We start from the raw sequence: 20678 nt of genomic DNA on the forward strand, positions 1-20678 counted from the left end.
GAATTAAAATGTATTGCATTCTCTAATGTCTCAAGAAAAGAACTACGGGGGGGGTCTGGAAAGTTCTGGTCAACTTCTAGATCAAAAATTATATTAAAGCAACTGATATAACCACAAAAAAAGAACATCTTATATACACACACACACACTAGGGGGGGAGTATCCCCCCGGGCACCTATGCCGCCCAACCCCCCGTGTTCCGAACTGGTAGGCCGGTTCTCCTTGAATTGTCTCCAGAAGTGATGACATGATGTATTAGGGGGATCTGGATGGAGTCCATAGCTGACAATCGTAAAGTATGTGATCAAAGTCTGTTGAAAGTGCAGACAAGAAATGCATGATGGGGGATTCCAGGATATGGAATCTGTGTAGGTAGTAGTGTCTTAGTTTTCCATGTCCCATTAGCAGAGTGGTTAAACACCTGGAGAGATGGCATGTTTTTAAAACCGGAATCAGGATCTGATACTTGGAAAGAATCCTTTTGTTGTTGATCTGTTTTTTGATGTTTTCCATTCTTCTTCCCACAAGTTTAGGCTTATTTTGTAGTCATGCACTTTGGCATGATTAGGTATCCAATGTCATATTATACTGGTGGAATTATGCAGAAAAAAAATTGATCAGACTAGGGATCATGGAGTATTAGTAGACAGGAAGTTGAAGTACAGGGGCCATGTAGCAAAGATTGAAATTTTGTTAAACATTACAACTCTGATCAAGATACTGAGTTGTAATGCAATGCCAAAACAGACTTTGGTATGTAAATATAAGGATAATTTTACCTCTTTACAAGGCCTTGATAAGACCTCACTTGGACTAATGTGTGCAGGTCTGGTCTCCTGGTTTTCATTGCAATTCTGATACAGTGGAGAGAGTGCAAAGGAGAATGTTAAAAATATCAGGATTTGTGGAAGACTGATTACGAAGACAGATTGCTAATTTGTAAACTGCATATACATATAATTCAGACATGCAAACTGCTGAAAGGGTCATGCAGAATTGCAGTTTATGGACTTTATTTTATGGAGGGTGGAGTAAGGATAAGAGGGCATCCTTGGAAGCTCAAAATGAATGCAGCTAAGAAGAGGGTGAGATCTAGATTTTTCTCTGAGAGTTGTGAATGACTGGAACAGATTGCCTATGGATGTTGTATGTGCAAGCAGTGTGAGTGAATTCAAGTACCAGTATGATAGCTGGTGCATGTAGTATGTGAGCATGTAGTAAGTGCATGGTGGCATGTGATCTCACTCGATGAATCCCCGACTCCCTGGAGATATCGCTTAATAATAACAATAATAATCATAAAAAAGGATAGAACTTACTAATAATGAAAGCACCTGCTGGATTTCTAACATAACAAATTCACAGAGAGAGCAAGAAAAGCCGTTATTGATATGAAAACTATTCTAACATCCAGAGGTATTAATATAGACAAGAAAGAGATTAATGAAATGCTATATCAGGTCAAGCCATATCTATAACAGTGAAACTTGGACTGTAAATAAAGAAGCAGAGAAAAAATTAGAAGCTTTCAAAATGTGGACCATCAGAAGAATGTTGAAAATACCATGGACAGAGAAAATAAAAAATGAAGATGTTTTAAAGAAAGTAAAAATGAAAAGAACATTAATGAAAATAATTAAAGAACAAAAACTTAAATATTTTGGACATCTAACTAGACAAGAACACATTCAAAAATTAATATTAGAAGGGAAACTGGACAGAAAAAGAGGGAGAGGTAGACCCAGGAGAATGTGGTTTGAAGACATTAAGGACTGGACTGGCGCTTGAATTACCATTAATGTTCCAGAGCAGCAAAAGAAAGAAAAAAGTTCTGTGACATGGTTGCCAACCTCCTTCTAGGGGGATGACACTTGAAGAAGAAGAATCCTTATACATTCCAAGTACCAATACATATAATTTTCTTTAATATTTCAGAATATCAGGTTTATTTTAGAAATTATGGACATTACAACCGTTGTTATAAATAACTATTTTAATTTCTCGATGTTTCGACCTTCATATTAATGTCATCATCTGGAGTATATACAAATATACTAGAACAAGCTGAGTTACATTTCACACAGTAAGGTAAAGAAACAATGATCTGATCACTGGTTATTCTACTGGCATGACCTCTAGTGAAAAAAAAAAAATAAAAAATACAGATAAAACTAGAAATTAATTAATTATTTAGAAACTACATCAAAAATAAATTCTATTTAAGATAACATGAGAGAAACATTCTTTCTTATAAATAGTTTTCTTACAGTGACAATGATGTCCTATTTTTAACATTACAATTGTTATATAAGATTTAGGATTCTGGATTATCTACAGCCCTGTTTATAGTTAACTCTTAGGGAGAAAGGTTCCGTGGGTAGAATATGTGCCTTCCATATGCTTGGGATATTTAGACCACCATTATTGTTCAGATTGGGGTGGTTAATAAGAATCTCACAGTCTTCCTTAAATTTGCATTCATACCATGTTTTGGTATGAATGCAAATGTTTTGGTGTGATGTGAACAACTGGTGCTTTTCCAGTCAATTCTATGGAAAGTGTTTTCTGGGCATGATCAGAAAGGCCAGCTTCACCATAGTTATTATATTTAATGTGTCATTTATGTTCCTTTTGCCTGATAGGAATTATGCGTCCTGTTTTCCCTATATATATGGTAGATCACAGGTGCAATAAATACGATATACTCCAGGGTGGGCCAGCAGAGGGAGTGAGTCTTTGGATGAGTTGAGTAAACTTTTTAATTTTGCAGGAGGTTTAACAGTGGCTTTAACGTTGTATTTCTATAGTATTCTGTTTATTTTATCTGATGTCCCTTTAATGTAAGGAATGGTTATAGTTTTATTGCAGTCTGGTTTATCTTTGTTTTTTATTGAGGTCTTGTAGAGAATTTTGTTAATAGTGTTTTGGCTGTAACCATTTTTTAGAAAATATTGCTGATAACTTTAAATTTGTCTTTCAATGCTTGTTCATTGGAGCAGATCTTTTTTTTAGAGTTTTTTAGAGTATTAATGACATCTAGTTTTTGTGTTGGGTGGTGGTTGGAGTTTATGTGTATATATTGACCAGCAATATTGACCAGTTGTGTCAATTTTCAGTAAACAGTGAAGGAAAGACTGCCAGAAGGAAGACATGTGACAAGTGTATCTAGAAATGGAAGTGTGTTATTTTTTTTCAATCTCAATTGTGAATTGTATGCATTTGTGTTGTTTGTTTATGTGGCTAAGGAAAGCATCTATTGTCTGGCGGCCATGGGACTAGATCGCGAAAACATCATCAACATATCTAAGCCAGACTTTGGGTTTTAAAGGAGAGGAATCTAGAGTATTCTGCTCGAAATGTTCCATATAAGAGTTAGCGGGGGGGGGGGGGGGGAATAATGGTAAGCCCATGGCTGAGCCTTCTTTTTTTTGTAGGTAGTAAGCGTTTTGCCATACAAAATAACCAGAATGTAATACATGCGCAAAGAGCATAGTGATATCTGGAGGGGAATTTGTTCTGTAAAAGAAGGATAAAAGAAGGATTGTGTCGATTGGGACATTCGTAAAGAAGGCAGAGACATCAAAACTGACTAATAAATCATCTTTTTCTAATGTAATGTCTTTGATTATGTTTATGAAGTGTTGTGTGTTTTTGATATAGGAGGGTGAATGACCTACCAACTCCTTGAGTGTTGCCGCTAATTTCTTGGCTAAGTGATAATTCGGGCTTTCTATACCTTCGACTATCAGCCAGAGTGATATGTTTTGTTTGTGTATCGTTGGTAGACCGTAAATTCTTGTGAAACGAGAATTTACGGTCTACCAACGTATTGTTTTTTTTTACTATATCTTCAGGCCATGTAGTAAGTGATTTAAGTAGTTTCTCTGTTTTCTCTTTTATTCTATTGGTTGGGTCGTATGTACTATTGTCCGAGACTAGCAGATTCATTTTTTCTAAATAAGTGGTTCGGTTTAGAATAACAATGGCACTTCCTTTATTGGCCCTAGTTATTACGATGTTTGGATTTCATTTTAATGATTTCACCGCTGTTAATTCATGTTTCGTTAAGTTGCTTGTTATTGTTTTCTTATAATTTATATTTAAAATGTTGGCAGTTTCTAAACATATTTTATCTGCTATGTTATTTGGGATGAATCTAAGCCTCTTTCAATATTACAAATAAAATCCAGTTTGTTCATCGATCTGGGTGCTATGGCAAAATTTAGACCTTTGCTGAGTAGCGAGAGTTCATCTTTGTTTAAGGCGTGGTTGGATAGGTTAAATACGTTACTGTTACCTGCAGGCGATTGGTGGCTCCTGTTGTTTCTTGCTTCTGGTTGGTTGTTAACATTCGCTGTGAAGAAATTCAAATATGTCCGTTGTGGAAAGATGGATTTAAAGTTATCAGCAATACTTTTCTAAAAAATGGTTACAGCCAAAATATTATTAAAAAAATTCTCTACAAGACCTCAATAAAAAACAAAGATAAACCAGACTACAATAAAACTATGACCATTCCTTACATTTTAGAATTCATCAGAATTTAGCTTTGATGTAGTTTCTAAATAATTAATTAATTTGTAGATTTATCTGTATTTTTTTTTTTTTTTTTTTTTTTTTTTTTTTTTTTTTTTACTAGAGGTCATGTCAGTAGAATAACCAGTGATCAAATCATTGTTTCTTTACCTTACTGTGTGAAATGTTACTCAGCTTATTCTAGTATATTTGTATATACTCCAGATGATGACCTTAATATGAAGATCAAAACGTCGGGAAATTAAAATAGTTATTTATAACACGGTTGTAAAGTCCATAATTTCTAAAATAAACCTGATATGCTGAAATATTAAAGAAAATTATATGTATTGGTACTTGGAATGTATAAGGATTCTTCTTCTTCAAGTGTCATCCTCCTAGAAGGAGGTTGGCAACCATGTCACAGAACATTTTTCTTTCTTTTGCTGCTCTGGAACATTAATGGTAATTCATGAATGCTGATCACCGTGCAACACTAAAAGAGAGGATATCAGGTTTAATATCACCTACTCCAGCTGCTTTTTCCACATTTCAAATATTTTATGGATTTTTCTGCCTCAATGTGCTGCTGATTTGCATTCTTCCTATACAATTTGCTACTGTTCTAGTGTTTTGCATAGTTCTTAAGTAATTACTGTAAACATTCAGAATTTCTTTATCTTCAGTTTTTATACTACCTTCATTCATGACTTCTGATTCCTTTTGTGACACACATCTTCATTTTTAAACATTGCTTGTCGTTGCCTCCAAAACATTTTGCTGCATTCATGATATTTATCTTCTATCCTTTTTCCACATATCTACACAAATTTATATATTTTCATGAAATTCTTCCAAGTCTTCCCACCATGGAATTCTTACTTTTCTCCATTTGTAGATAACATTCTTCCCTGAATGAGGCAATTAACATTTTGATCAGATTTTTTTTCACTGAGTCTTTTAAGGTTTCAATGATGTTTTCAAACTAATTTATTTAGCCCTGTTATATAAAGTTTTAATAATTTCATACTGTTGAGATGGAGAGTGATGTAACTTTGTGAATGTATCTACTAATGTGTGCGAGTTTTCTGTAAACAAAGAATGCCAAGTATCTATCAAGGCTTGCATGTAATTAAGGTATCTAGGAAGGTGAGACTGCTGTCGTTTTCTTTTTTTTTAATATGAACTGGATCCAGGAATGTTAATTGTTTAGATGTGTTAAAAATATGCTGAGAGTATCCATTCCATGTGTCCAAATGGAGGACATCATCAACAAAGCATAGCCAAACAGCAGGTCTATATGGGGCAGAGTTTAGGACTATTTCTTCAAATGTTTCCATGAAGAAATTAACCAGGGAAGGAGAAAGAGAAGAGAGCCCATGGCTCTCCCCTCTATTTGTTTGTAGAATTTTTCTTGCCAAACAAAATAGCCAAAGTTCATAGTGAACTTAAATAAAGCTGAAATATCGGGAAGTAATTCAGTTTGAATAAGGTCTAAAGTGTCTTGAAGTTGGGCATTGGTAAATTAGGAGACAAAAATTGACCACGATGTTGTGTCAGAGTGTGAGGTTTACTATACTGGTCTTTAAAGTGGGCTGAGTTTTTAGGGTGAAGGAATGTTGCCAGTATGAGGGTGCTTTTGCTAAATGTGTGGCTGATTTGTGTGTGTGTGTGGGAGGGAATCCAAGGCATATGGGGGGGGGATAGAATTTTAGTTTATTAGTAACTTTAACAGGCTTGGAGGTGATCTTTTCTTAAGGACTCTGTGAAGTGATCAGATCTATGGATTGGTAGAGGGTCATAGTCTAAGGCAGTCTTCTTTACCTTTTTTTTTGCCTGGTGCCCCCTTTCAATTATTTGAATGGCCTGGCTCCCCATGCTCAATTTTAAACTAGGTTAATGACTCAATATGTTATTAGGCAAACCTAAATTACCATAAACATATTTGAACTCATAGTTAATTAAAAATCAATGACTGATAAAAATTAATTTTTCTCAAAATAGATGTAAACATACTGTATTTAATAAGCCAATCATTAATGGCTACCCTAAGAATTAATTGATGAGATCCTGCTAATTTTAAAATATCAGGTTCAATTAGACAAACGAAGTCTCAAGTCTCCTCTTTCACCTTATTTGCAATCTATTTTGCTGCTTAGCTAACAATTGCAACACGATGCTGAATCCTTTCTCGACCAATCATGAAGAAGGAAAAGCAATGAGCAATAATTTTATTTCTTGCCAAAGCTGAGGATACTTGCATTGCATGTTTGGCCAGAATCTTTCATACCCACACTGTTTAAATTGTACTTGAGCTTCAAAATAATTTTTTAAATCAATAAATTCTTCACACAAATTTAGATGATGAACAAAAGTGGCATCAGAAAGAAATGGATTTATATCCCAATCAGGTATTTTAAGCTCATCAAAGTCTTTGAATCTGATCATCAAGTTCTTTCAGTGTCAGAAGATGGGAACAATAACAGTCCAAATCTGTATCTAATATTAAATCATCATCTATTATTTGGACTTGGGAACTGCAGAAAATCTCTTCTTGCAATGCCCTGCTTACAGAATGTTAATTTGCTGATAAAAGCATTTATAATTCCCTTTGCTTTAATAAGATTCATGTTGCTTCCCTGCAATTTGATATTAAACTAATTTAATTTGGTGAAAATATCAGAAAGATATGATGTCAATCTTTTCCTTTTTTAGAATATTACACGTGTTCTCATCTTGTGAATTAAGAAATTCCAAAACAGCATCATAGAGATCATTACAGCGTCACAGACAGTTTCCATTTCAGAGCCATCTAACTTTAGCGTGAAGCAAAAGATGCTCAAATTCTTCTTCATTTTCATGGCAAAATTCCAAAAAAAATACCAGTATTCAATGACTGGGATTTTATTTTATTCACTACCTTAATAACATATCCAAAGTTTTATGTAGTCTAGAGCTAAGTGCTATCTATGAAGAATGCAGTGAATTGTAAAGATATTTGGAACTGCTTCTGTTAAATGTGCTATAAATCTGGTGCTGGAGTTGGTGCTCCATCAGTTGCGCATGCAATAATATTTGTGAGATGAATGTTTTTAGCTTTAAAAATGTCTTTAACAACTTTAAAAATTATAGAATCTTTTGTGTCAATTTTCAGTTGTTCAGCAAATAGAAACTCTTCAATTCTTCACTAGTATTTATATAATGCATGTAGGACATTAACAAAGCTTCATTGTCAAGTAGAGTTGGCTTATCGAGTTGCAAAGAAAATTCTATGGTTTTTAAATCACCACAAAGTTTTTTTTCCAATGTCCTTTGCCATTTCGTCAATTCCTGTTGGTGCTGAACTACTGCTGCGAGGAACTGACGACGTCATATTTCTTTTAGCTGGGCCAATCATGGCATCTAAAATTTCATTTATAGCCAGCAAGATGCGAGTTTCACAATAGTATTTTCATTTGGCAATTAATTTTAAAAGTTTGTAAGACACAACAAGTCCCTTCTCTTGTTGGTTACTTTGTTTTGCAACCAACCCTTTAAAAGTCCAGGATGATTTTTAAATTTAGTCTTTAATTCGCAAAAGTACTCCACATCCTTTTTTGCTTTATTTGGATGCATTGTTCTTAAATGCTCAGTCATTTTGAAGGCTTCATTCCTTTGTTTGAGAAAGTTTTTTTTGCATATTAAGCACATTGGTAACTGCTCATTATTTATAGACAGAATAACTCCATATTTTAAATATGCACAATACTCTTTTTTCACTCATTTTAATGGGCTACAGAGCTACACAATATCAATGAAGTGCACCACACGATACCACAGGCTAAATGTAAACTGCAAACCTGGGTTGTAAGATAGGTGTTAGTAAAGAAGCAGATAAAGCTTATAAAAGTAGTGGATTCTGCTAAAAATAGCCCAAATTATTTTCCATGTAGAAAGTTCAGACCAAAAAGTAGCCCAATTACTTAACTTTCAATGTAAACATTTAAAAAAATAAGTAGCGAATAAATTTGAACAGTATTACAGACATGCAATATTCTGAACAGTATTGCCAAACATACAATATAAATACGGATGCTTTTATCAGTAGTATTATAATGCTTACCATACCCCTCAGCCCCCCCCAACTGATTACCACCACCCCTCAACATTCACAGCACCCCTGGGGAAGGGGGTCCTCCCAGGTTAAAAACCATTGGTCTAAGGGAGTGTAGGTTGAGCAATCTGTAAGTAAAGAAGCAAGTTTTAATGTGTAATCATAGTAGTTTAGAACTACTGTAGCATTTCCCTTATCAGATTTAGTGATTACTATTTGATTATTCTTCTTGATTTCCAATAGTGCTTCATACTCTTTATAGGAGAGGTTACTTTTTGGAGGTTTTGCTTGAATACACTGGCATCATCTAGTCTTTTAGCAATATGGGTTGAGAGGCTGAGAATAGTATGTTCAATTTGAATCATAAACGAAAGAGTGTAGTTGTGGCCAAGAGATATTGCACCAGTTGCTTCTGGTTAAGGGTGAAGGAAGATAAATTTATTAAGATGTTTACTTGATGTTGTTGAGGCTTGAAAGCACAGTTTTTAGAAGTTTAGCAAATTTGTTGAAGCACTCACTTTTTATTTTTAGAAATTCTTCAGCAGCTGATGTGTTACAGATGTCTGAAAGAATTGTCCAAAGATCAGTGTTCAGCATTGCAGAGAGCTCTTCTTTTAGCACACAAATAGCTTCGTTAGTATCAGCAAGCAGAATGTGAGTAGCACCAATCTGTTCGCATAAAAGGTCTAAGCTAGCGGTGCATCTGTATATGAAGAGCGTTTGGTGAATTAAACCAAACCACATGGTAGTGAATGGTTAAATTAAACCACAGAATGTGTGCAACCCATATTTTTGGGATTTGGAGATTTTTAGGCCACCATTATTGTTGAGATTAGGATGGGTGATTAGAATTTCACATTGATGTGATGTAACAGGCCCTTTCCAGTTAATTCTAAGTAGAGTATACAGGGCATGATCATGAAGTCTACATTTACCACAATTATTAAATTTAATGTACTATTTTTGCACCTTTTTCCAGATAGGAATTGTGTGTCTGTCTGCAAAATTAAAGAACTTATTCAATTCCTCCAAGGATCTCTTTTCTCCCCTGACCCACCCTAGAATATACTGTATTCTAGGGTGTAATCTGCCTTATACAGAAATTGAAATCTCTAGGAGTGCATAAAATTTATTTAAAAGCTAGCCAATCTCTGGTGCTTAACCAGTTATGAATTTCAAAAAAGGAAATGAAGTTAAATATCATAAGAAAACTACAGAGCTAGAAGCTGATCTGTCAAATACATTAAATCCAGACATACTAAATATTGTTATTACCATCTGAAAAAATACAAGCGCTAAAGGATTTGAAAAACGCATTGCAAATCTCAACAAGGAATATTCAACCTTACTGAAACAATCATGAAAAGATGCACCCAAATTACCCACTGACAAATGGGTTGCTAACCTATCAGGAGTCTCCTAATAGAAGGTGAACTTTGCCCAAACATTCCTTATCTAGAATTCAAGCATAACATTGAAAAGCACATCAGTCATCTGCCTAGTGATGACGCTAATACACTATATTTTTTGAAGTAGCCAAAATGGTCTATAATGCACAACCATCAGAGCTGAATATTCTACCATCAGAGCTAAGAGTCCTGAAGTCCTTAAAATGCAATAATAACCGACTTGGTGTATAAGACTATAGTTATCAGTAAAGCTGACAAAGAAAACACCACTGCAGTCTTAGACTCCAAATCCTATGACTGGAAAATGAAATTACTTCTTTGTGATCGAAATACATACTTCCAGTTTAACACAGATCCTATAAAAACACAACTCAATAAACTCAACGTGTTGAGTTTATTGAGTTGACCTTTGATAAGCTCTACTTATCCAAGTTATTGGATAAAACAACATCCACAGGTGAAGAAACCATCAAAAACAGAACATACCAAGCAAGACTCCCTCGAATATATGGCTCATTAGAATTACATAAAAGTAACTTTCCACTTAAACCTATTGTGGATTCTATTATAGGCAGTCCCATGTATAAGATCTCAAGATTTCTGTCTAACCTTCTTCACTCCCCATCCTCATTGGCCACTGAGCTTCTTCGATAAAAAAATTCCACAGAATTTCTTAAAAGAATAAGAATATTGGCATCTACAGACATAATGGTAAGCTTTAACATTGTCTCTCTAGCACAAAAATTTTCATCATATATAGAGGACTTATTCAAATTTACAATCACATCTGGTTACTTCATTTGGAAGGATAAAGTATATAAACAAGTGGAATGAATGATAGTGGATTCACCACTATTGTCTAACCTTGCCAACTTTTATCTTAAACACGTGAAAGAAAGTATCTTCTCTCTTGAACCAAAACCATCAATCTGGCTGTAGTACATAGATAATGTCTTTGTAGTGCAGAGTCACATATAACTAGAACTCCATTTCTATATTAAATCAACACCCTACATCCTCATATTAAGTTCATGCTAGAAAAAGAACTAAGGAATTTCCTTTCTAGATGTATATATACAATGGGAAAAAAGATGGATCCATTTTCACTTCGGTCTACTGAAAACCAACTTTTACAGGCACGATACATTAGCCCACTATCTATCTCAAAAATATTACATCATTAAATCCTTAGCGTCTTAAGCACACAAAATTTGTTCTTCTGACGGATCCCCCAAATAATAATTGGAAACTATCAAGCAAACGAGCCTCTATAGCTCAGTCGGTATAGGCAAAGCCTTTGGCAGAAAGACCTGGGAACCCTTTATCTGGTCAACGAAAGGTGAGTTAGCCAATCTCATACAAGGTGGGGGTCACCCAGAAACTCGGGATTTTTTGTCCCCCAGAAAGGTAAACCGGTCCCATGAACACATATGGATTACAGTCATGAATATGCCCTTAGGGGATGTAGCAAGGAGTGACGAAATAGCCGCATTAAATTCGTAATGAACACCTCATTAGGGGGACTCTACCTGTCCTAAAAGGTTGGACGAGACTAATCAATCAATCAAGCAAGCAAACAGCTCTACTAAATGGATGCAATCCATGAATAACACAGTAAATAATTAAAACTTCCTATACAGCAATCTAGACAAGAAGTCCAAAAGACTCCTATACCATATATTAAAGGCATCTCTGAATAAGTGGCAAAAATTATGAGAAAATATAAACTCACTACTACCTACAAACTCGTCAAACAACTTCATAATCTGTTACCTTCTCCAAAAGACAAACTCGCACCGCTGATGTTACCTGGTACATACAAAGTACCATGTTTGTTCAATTCTTATTATGGACAAACAGGAAGATCTGTAAACAAACACATTTCTGAACATGAAGACCATATCCAGCTCATCAAACCTCACAAAATCGAAAACACCAGACACAGGATCCAATGAGAAAATGCCAAACTGTTACAGAGATTCACATATAAACATTAGCATTTATACAAGAAAAGTGCTGAGGTCCGACTCCATCGACCTAACATCAATCATAACGTATGTCTTACCATTCCTGAAATGTGGAAAATTGTCATTCTTAACTGTATTAAATAAATTGTATTCAAGTATTTTGCTGTTGTTTTTTTTAACTCAAAATTATCTAATTTTATTTTTAGCCCAATATTTTTTAACCAATGAACACACGACTGTATATATAAATGGATTATAACGTAACTAATGTGCTTTACTTTTTCTTTTATTCAAACTCCTCATTGTTGTTCTCTGTCTGCACTGAAGATGATGTCTTATGTAACACATTACAATACATATTATTATCTGTATAATTTATTATACAGATAATATGTAACATTACGATTTATTATTTGTATAATAAATCAATATTTATTGTGGTACACATGCGATTCTATAATATTGGTGGAAATAGCAGTCTGCTATTTCCACCAATATTAGAGTTCAGAAGCTATGTGTGATACTATCCATAAGTAGTAAATGAACTCCACACCAATTTGCTGTGGAGTTCAAAATCAGCCACTTTTCAGTTGGTCACATTAAAGTTGCCATCAGAATGCACAAAAAAGCTGCAGAACTTTGGATAGTCCACAATCAGCTTGCTGAGGAGAGAAAGTAATATTCTGTCTCAAACATTATCATAGCAAATGAAAATTCTTTTCATTTGCTATGATAATGTTTTCATATGATAATTTTTCCACTTCACTGTGATAACACTGCCACATATATAACACCTGACAAAATCTGGGCATGGTCTTATAAGCCCAAACTGAAACAGTATTCAAATGAATAGTACTATCCATGTTCTCCATTCAAAGAGATTTTGTCATAAACTCATCAATGTAATGCTGACTGTATATAGTGTCATCATCCAACATCCAACTACACAGGGCTGAAGTCAATATGGAGTATTACTAAAACATTTCTAAAGCAAAAAAAAGATGAAACAAAAAGCCAACTATAACCAACAGTGCAACAAAAGTGTCTACATTTTATTACTGTGCTCTATCACTAGTGTTGTGTGAGAAGTCCGCTTTGCTATGTAGAAAAAAAACTAGCGAAAAGAAATTACAGCATGGTGACCAAGGTTAACTAAAACATTAATCCTATTCTCTATATGTAAGTTCATGTAACTCTGATCTGTTCTCAAAATGAAGGAAATCTCTGAGATAAGCAGTTTAGCAATAAAGAAGTAATAGTAATAATAGTAACAGTAAGGCAATCTCTTGCAAATGTTTGCAAGAATCTCTCTCTGCCCAGACTGAAATCTGGCTATTCTGAAGGCATGTAAAATCAGGCTTCATAGAAAGATACCTGACCTGTCTTGATAGACTGCATATTATTATTATTATTAAGAAAGGCATCCAGGGAGGCTACATAGTACACACACCGCTATCATATTTATTCTTGAATTCATTCGCACTGCTTGCACACACAACATCCAATTGCAATCTATTTCAATCATGCACCACTCTATGAGAGAAAAATCTAGATCTCATCCTCTTCTTAGCAGCCAATCTGAGCTTCCAAGGATGCCCTCTTGTCCTTTCCCCACCCTCCATAAAATGAAAAATTCCATCAACTGAAATGCTATATGACCCTTTGAGAAGCTTGTAAGTTTCAATCATATTACCCAACTTTCTCCTGTTTGCTAGTGTCTGCAGTCTACAAATTCTCGATCTGCTTTCATAATCAGTATTTCACAATCCTGATATCATTTTTAATACTCACCTTTGCACTCTCTCCACTGTATAGAATCACAAAAGGAACCAGGAGACCAGACCTGCACACAATAGTCCAAGTGAGGTCTTATCAAGGCCTTGTAAAGAGGCAAAATGACATCCTTATTTTTACACATGAAAGTTCATTTCAGCATTGCAATTACCTTTTGAGTTGTATTTGCAATCATCTTTGCTACAAGGCCCCTGAACTTCAACTTGCTATCTACTAAGACTCCAAGATCCCTAGCCTGATCAGTTTCTTCTAGCATAATCCCACCAATATAATACGACATTGGATATCTAATCACACCAAAATGCATACCTTTGCATTTACTAACATTGAACTGACATCCATTTTCCCATATCCACAATTCCAGCCTATTCAAATCATTCTGCATTCAACAGTATTCCTGATTACCCTATCTATCTTTGCATCATCAGCAAATAGCTATATGTTGCCTGTCAAATCCTTCCTAATAACATTAATGTACAGACTCACATTCCCCATATACCACTTTTTTGGTATCTGTTAGTCACTATATGTTGCCACTATTCACCTCAAATATGTATGATGGACATATGGAATTTAATAAAGTGCTTGTATGGTATTGCAAAATTTAACTAATGAATAAAATGATATAGCACAATTAGGTAAATAAAACTTTTTTTTTTTCTGGTCACCTTATTTTTCAATGAAAAGTAAGTGCTGCAAATTCAACAACAGTAGTAAAAGATTATCTTGTTTTTCTTTTACATATATCATGCAAACCAGCAGAATCAAAACAAGCAAGAATTAATAATAATAAAATTACTTACTCTCTGACAAATTGCTACTAGGGCTAAATGAACCATTTGGCAAAATGGAAGGAGCTATATCACAAGCTACATCTTTGGCTACATCAGTACCAAAATGTTCATCATAACTATAAACCAAAATAAATGGATAGTATAAAAGTTTGCTTATTGATAACAGATCTAATTATTCTTATCAAAATGCACTCATTTTTTTAATAAACCTATTAATAAATATTTGTTTGGAGTGCTAAAACAGATCAACTAAAAATATATTTCTTGCAACTACATGTTAGTACAGGCAGCTCTCGGTTTACACCTCACTTCCGTTCCTGAAAAAATGGCATAAACCGAATCGGTGTAAAACAAACCCAAGTTTAATGGGAGGTACAAAGTTATGTTCTGCACAGTCAAAAAATATGCACATGAAGTATGTGTAACATAATTATATTTAAAGCTTTGATAATACAACATACGTATTTGTTAAAATAAAATTATTAATAACGAAAACAAAACAAAATTATATACAAAAAATATGAAACTTCAAAAAGATATTACATATTTCTATGTTGAAGTTCCTGGTTTCAGATCACCTGCATTTTTTTTGAAATGCAGGTGATCCGAAAGTCTACCAGTGTTAATTGCCTAGATTTTCTTTTTCTTTCTTTAAGGAGTTCAGTGTAAGGTCGAATAGATGCGATTACACTCCTTTTTATGTTCGTACTCCATTCCCAATCGTGGTCCATTTTGCAGAGTTCACCAGTCAATGTCTCTATGCTTGCAAGGATACACTGTAAATCGGTCGTTTTCATATCTCTCAGAGGACCTTTTTCGTTTTCTTTCTCCTCCTTTGGATGTTGACTTAATTGTTCGGCTAATTCTTTTAAGTCTTCATTGGAAAGCGGTTTATCATGGCTCTCTAAGACTTCTGTCACATCTTCAGCTGTAATATCGTCCAATCCCACCTCTCATGCAAGCTTGGTAACATCTTCAATAACATTCTCCTCTTTCTCTAATTCCTCGAAGTCGTGCATAAATGCTGAAGAAGTTTTCACCATGCTCCTTTTAAACACTTTGCTGACACCTCATTCCAAGCTGCCTTGATGTTGTTAATGCCCTTCAAAATATCGAATGATCGCCAATAGTCTTTAATAGTTTTTCCTGAAGTGTCCAAGACTCTTACTATTTCCTTAAATGTTATATGGAGGTAATAGGCTTTGAAGATTAATATAATTCCCTAATCCATAGATTGCAAGTGATGTGTTTGGGGACATGTAAACAACCTTGACATCCAAGGGTGTTCTTACTTCAGCAAGGTTTTGAGGATGTCCAGGGGCATTATCCAAGAGAAGCAATGCCTTGGCTGGCAAATCATTTTCTTTACAGAAGCGAAGCATGGTAGGACAAAAATAATTTGTGTACAAATTTATAAAAACGTCTTGGGTAACCCAAGCTTTCTTATTCCACTTCCAATAGACTGGCAGCATGGCTTTTAGATCCTTGAAGGCATGTGGTGTTTGTGAATGGTACACCAACATTGGTTTAAGCTTCAAAGTTCCGGAGACATTTGCACCCAACAAAAGTGCAAGTCTATCTTTTGCAGTTTTAAAACCTGGAGTGGAACATTCTTCACAGGAAATGAAGGTGCATGATGGCAATATTTTCCAGTAGAGCCCAGTCTCATCAACATTAAAAATGAGATCAAGAGGATAACTTCCTTGCTCTACACAGTCTTGAAATTCTTTAGGAAAAGCAGCCGCAACATCTGCACTTGCTGCCTCACCACATAATTTGACACTATGGCACTTACAACGAGACTTAAATCCCATGAACCCAACCTTTGCTTCCTAAAAATGTTCCTTCACCTCCATCTGTCTTTTTAAGATCCTCAAAAATTGTTTTTTCTTTCTCAGTTATAACAGCCTGCGTCAGAGGAATGTTTTTCTGAGTCAAGTCGTCCACCCATAATGATAATAATTTTTCCATTTTTTCATAAAGTTTACTCTTGCTATAACTTCCATGTTTTGCATTTAGTACTGCCATAGACTGTTGCGCAGGCTGTTTTATTCTATCTGCTTTTTTCATAATTGTAGTAACAGTTATTACAGACATTAGCACGCGTCTGCCAATCTTCCATTCTTCGAATCACCTCCATCTTCTTTTCAAGTGCGATTGATTTCCGTGCCTTCTTAACACCAAGTTCTGCTAACTTTTCTGCACTTCTTTTATCAGACATGGTATGTAATTAGGTACTTTATCAATTTAAATATGCATGTAAAAAAAAATTAAACAGAACAATTAAGTAGATTCAACAGTAAAACTAGGTTTGTTACATATATGTCATAGTAGCTCAGTAAACACTCAAACACTAGAGTGCCTGCTAGCATTGTTTCTAAATCAGACCACACTACAGTAAGAAAGCACGCAAAGGCATTCAGCGTTATTGTGAATCGGTGTAAATTGAACCGTGGTAAACCGAGGGCTGCCTGTATTTCAATCATATTTGGGAATTAAGCAAACTCCTCTTTACATGGTTCTGTTTAACAGATTAAAAAGAAACTAATGAAATCAATAGGAGTAATAATAAATTAAAAATATCCTTAAATGGCATGACTTGCTAACATTATTTTTGACTTCAGGGACTGTAGACATAATCGCCATATTTTCAGAAGTAGAGAGAGAGAGAGAATAAAAAAAAATTAACCATAAGTGATGTGGAATGAAAGTAATATTTTTTCAAAGAGGAATGTTTTTGAAAACTTCACGGTATATAACAGAAAAAAAGCACAAAATTCAATATAAAACTAAATGTTAAGATATGTTTAAAAAAAAAATATATATATATATATATATAAGTTCTTATGTGTCATAACTGCATCTATGACACAAGACTCTTTTCACATAATTAATGATGTTTATGGATCTGTTCCCACTTTGACATTAGAGCATCTATCCCAGAATAGGATAAACTCGAGTCAATTGTATTTAACCAGGAAATGAAAGTATGCTGTGCATCCCAATCAGATGCCAACTGCTATTAACCAAGTGCTTCTATGGTCCAAAGGGATGAAAATCGCTGGGTTGCAAGATAAGGAGTGCAGTGGATTGTCCAAGACTTCCCAGTTACAATATTTAAGCAATTACCATATATGTCAGCGTACAATTTGACTGGGAGTGTTGAAACTGTTCACTCCGTTTATACCAGTATTGTATATTGTAATTCATGTGATCAGTAGTATGGTTTTTCATTAGGATTTAACATTAAATACACATATTTATATACAAAATATATTAATATGCTAATATATCAGTATGCTACCATGCCTAAAACGTATTAGAAAAGGATACGTGCATGCAACATAACTCTGCCACACAGCATATTGCTGCAGGAGCTAAAAGATCAGTTAAATTTTCTATTACCAAATTCAAAGATTCAGATTTTATACCTGCAGTATAAGATGACTAACCTTTCTGCAATTTTTTTTTAAACTTCAAATATTGTCTCGTACTCCGATATATACAGTGCATGTAAGATTCACAGTGTGTGTGTGGTTATTGTGGAGAATGAGTATGTCTTCATGCAATAATTGAGTATTCGAGACAAAGGATTTCTCTAAACCAGCAGCATTCAGAATTTCATGTTAAGAAACTCAAAAGCAGAATACTCGTGTTCTCAAGATGCTATTACAATAATATGCTTTGTATGAGACTGCTTTGAAGTATTTATTTATTTTTTATTATTTATTTATTTAATTTTAAAGGAACATGGATTTTTCCACATTATAGATGACTTTTTTTTTAATTTCTGATATCAAACATACATCCAAGATGTCTCCATTACAATGCAATGTAAGAACAGGACTCCTCTGGCAAAATAATCAGATTCACTAGGAAGAGAGTATGACATTCAAAGACTTGAACGTGTGGGAAGGGTTATGTGTTCATCGTACATGTTGATTAATTTTAATGGTACAGATGAGAACATAGATAAGAAAATAGCTATTTATTAACTTATTGCAGATATTTCGCTGGTATTCTATCCAGCATCTTCAGAGCACAAAAACAGTTTGTCAGGGTATGCGAGACAACAACAATCCAGTATAACAATGGGACTAGTTTGAACAATTGTAACGTACAATACAAACACTAAAGTCCTAATTAGGTGCCATCTATGTTGAGAAAAAAAAAAAAAAAACAGAGAAAGCATGTATTAATTTGGTCTTAAGATGAATGTCTCCCAAATCCAAAATCTCTGGCAAATTTATACAGCCATACTTGTTGAGGCTTGGAGTTTGTTTCAAGGCTTCCGTTGATTCCAGGAACACCCTCTCTGACTTATAAAAGCTTCTGTGAAGCACGTTTGTTAATTTCCAATTGATCCTATAAGGGAGGGTATCTAAAGCATGGTCTGCTACACCTGACTTGCCATAGTGATAGTGCTGGATGTATTTTTTATGTTCATTGAAGCAGATGTCCACAGTTCTTCCTGTCTGTCCATAGTATGCTCAATCACATGAACAGGGCACTTCATAGACTCTTGGATGTGATAAAGGAGAGATTCTGTCCTTGGTTGAATGGATGAGAGTTGCCAATTTTACATACGGTTTAAATATGGTGTGTAGTTGATGTTTATTAAGCACTCTAGATATCTTTTCTGATGTGCCTTTAATCTATATAGTATGGTGACAGTTTTGTTGTAGTCTTTTGTGGTAGACAGTGGGGAGGGGGGATTTCTTGGGAAGCATTTAGTATTTTGTCCATCTTATGGGGATTATGGTCATTTGCCAAGAAGGTGTGACGTAAGTGTGCGAGTTCAGCAGTGAGAGTAATGTCATTGGAACAAATTGCTCTAACTCTGTGGTTTAGTGTTTTTAGGATACCATGTTGTTGAGATGGGTGATGGTGTGATTGCATAAATATCTCCCTGTACGTGTGAGTTTTCTATAAACCAAGAATATAAAGAACCATCTGGAAGATGTGTGATTAGTGTATCCAGGAACAGGAGACAGTCATTAGCTTCCAGTTCCATTGTAAAGTGGATTTTTGGGCGTTGGCTATTTAAATGCGCTAAGAATGTATTCAATGTGTATGGGCCGTGTGGCCAAATAGCAAGCACATCATCAGCATAGCATAGCCAAAGCCTTGGTTTGAGCATGGCTGTATTGATAGCTAGCTTTTCCAAGTGTTCAATGTAGAAGTTGGCTAAGGGAGGAGAAAGGGGGGGGGGACTGCTGTCCCATCTAATTGTTTCTATATTTTCTCTTTCCATGTAAAATAACTTGCCTGTACTGTGAATTTAAATAGTTGAAATATATCAGGAGAAAACTGTGACTTTAGTAAATCAAGAGTTTCAATTAACGATACATTCGTGAATAGTGACGCGATATCAAAACTCACCATTATGTTTGAACTTTTTAAGGTATGGTTTTCTAAATTACTTTCTAGGTGGATAGAATTTTTAACAAAAGAGGGAGAACCGTTTCCGAGAGTGGCTAGTAGCTTGGCTAAATGTGTAACAAGTTTATATGTCGGACTGTTTATACTATCCACAATATCCTGGTGTTTTAATATGGAAAGGCTTGAGTCTGTTAACTGTTTCTTTAGGCTAGGAATTGACTTTGTTCAATAATTTGCACACCTTATTCTTTTGCAAGTTGCTGGGATCCCTATCTGTAATCTGGTATGTTGACTGATCTTGTAGAAGTGTGTGCATTTTGCTTTCATATTCTGTTGAATCCATCACCACAGTTACATTCCCTTTGTCTGCTTTGGTTATGATAATGTGGTTATTATTGTGTAGCTCTTTTAGAGCAATGATTTCTGTATACGGGATGTTATTTTTGGGAGGCTTAGAATGGATTACGATTTTTTCTGATATATTTCAACTATTTAAATTCACAGTACAGGCAGGTTATTTAACATGGAAAGGGAAAATATACAAACAATTACATGGCCCTAACACATTGGATACATTCTTAGTGTATTTAAATAGCCAACACCCAAAAATCTACTTTACAATGGAACTGGAAGCTAATGACAGTCTTCCCCTTCCTGGATACACTAATCACACCTCTTCCAGATGGTTCCTTATCATTCTCGGTTTATAGAAAACCCACACAGG

The 20678-nt window shown here is 34.8% G+C and overlaps 1 protein-coding gene across 1 annotated transcript in view; it reads right to left on the reverse strand.

Moving 5' to 3' along the window:
- The window catches only part of LOC150108527 (VWFA and cache domain-containing protein 1-like), a 420515-nt gene that overhangs the window by 331545 nt on the left and 68292 nt on the right, over positions 1–20678 (reverse strand). The window contains exon 4 of the mRNA XM_090415949.1: positions 14582–14688. Within this exon, the coding sequence (XP_090272075.1) occupies positions 14582–14688 (107 nt within the window). The remainder of the gene's footprint in view (positions 1–14581; positions 14689–20678) is intronic.

This window comes from Typopeltis vanoorti, chromosome 3 (assembly GCF_054136105.1).
Source record: "Typopeltis vanoorti isolate ZY-2024b chromosome 3, IOZ_Tvanoo_1.0, whole genome shotgun sequence".
NCBI classification, from domain to species: Eukaryota; Metazoa; Arthropoda; class Arachnida; order Uropygi; family Thelyphonidae; genus Typopeltis; species Typopeltis vanoorti.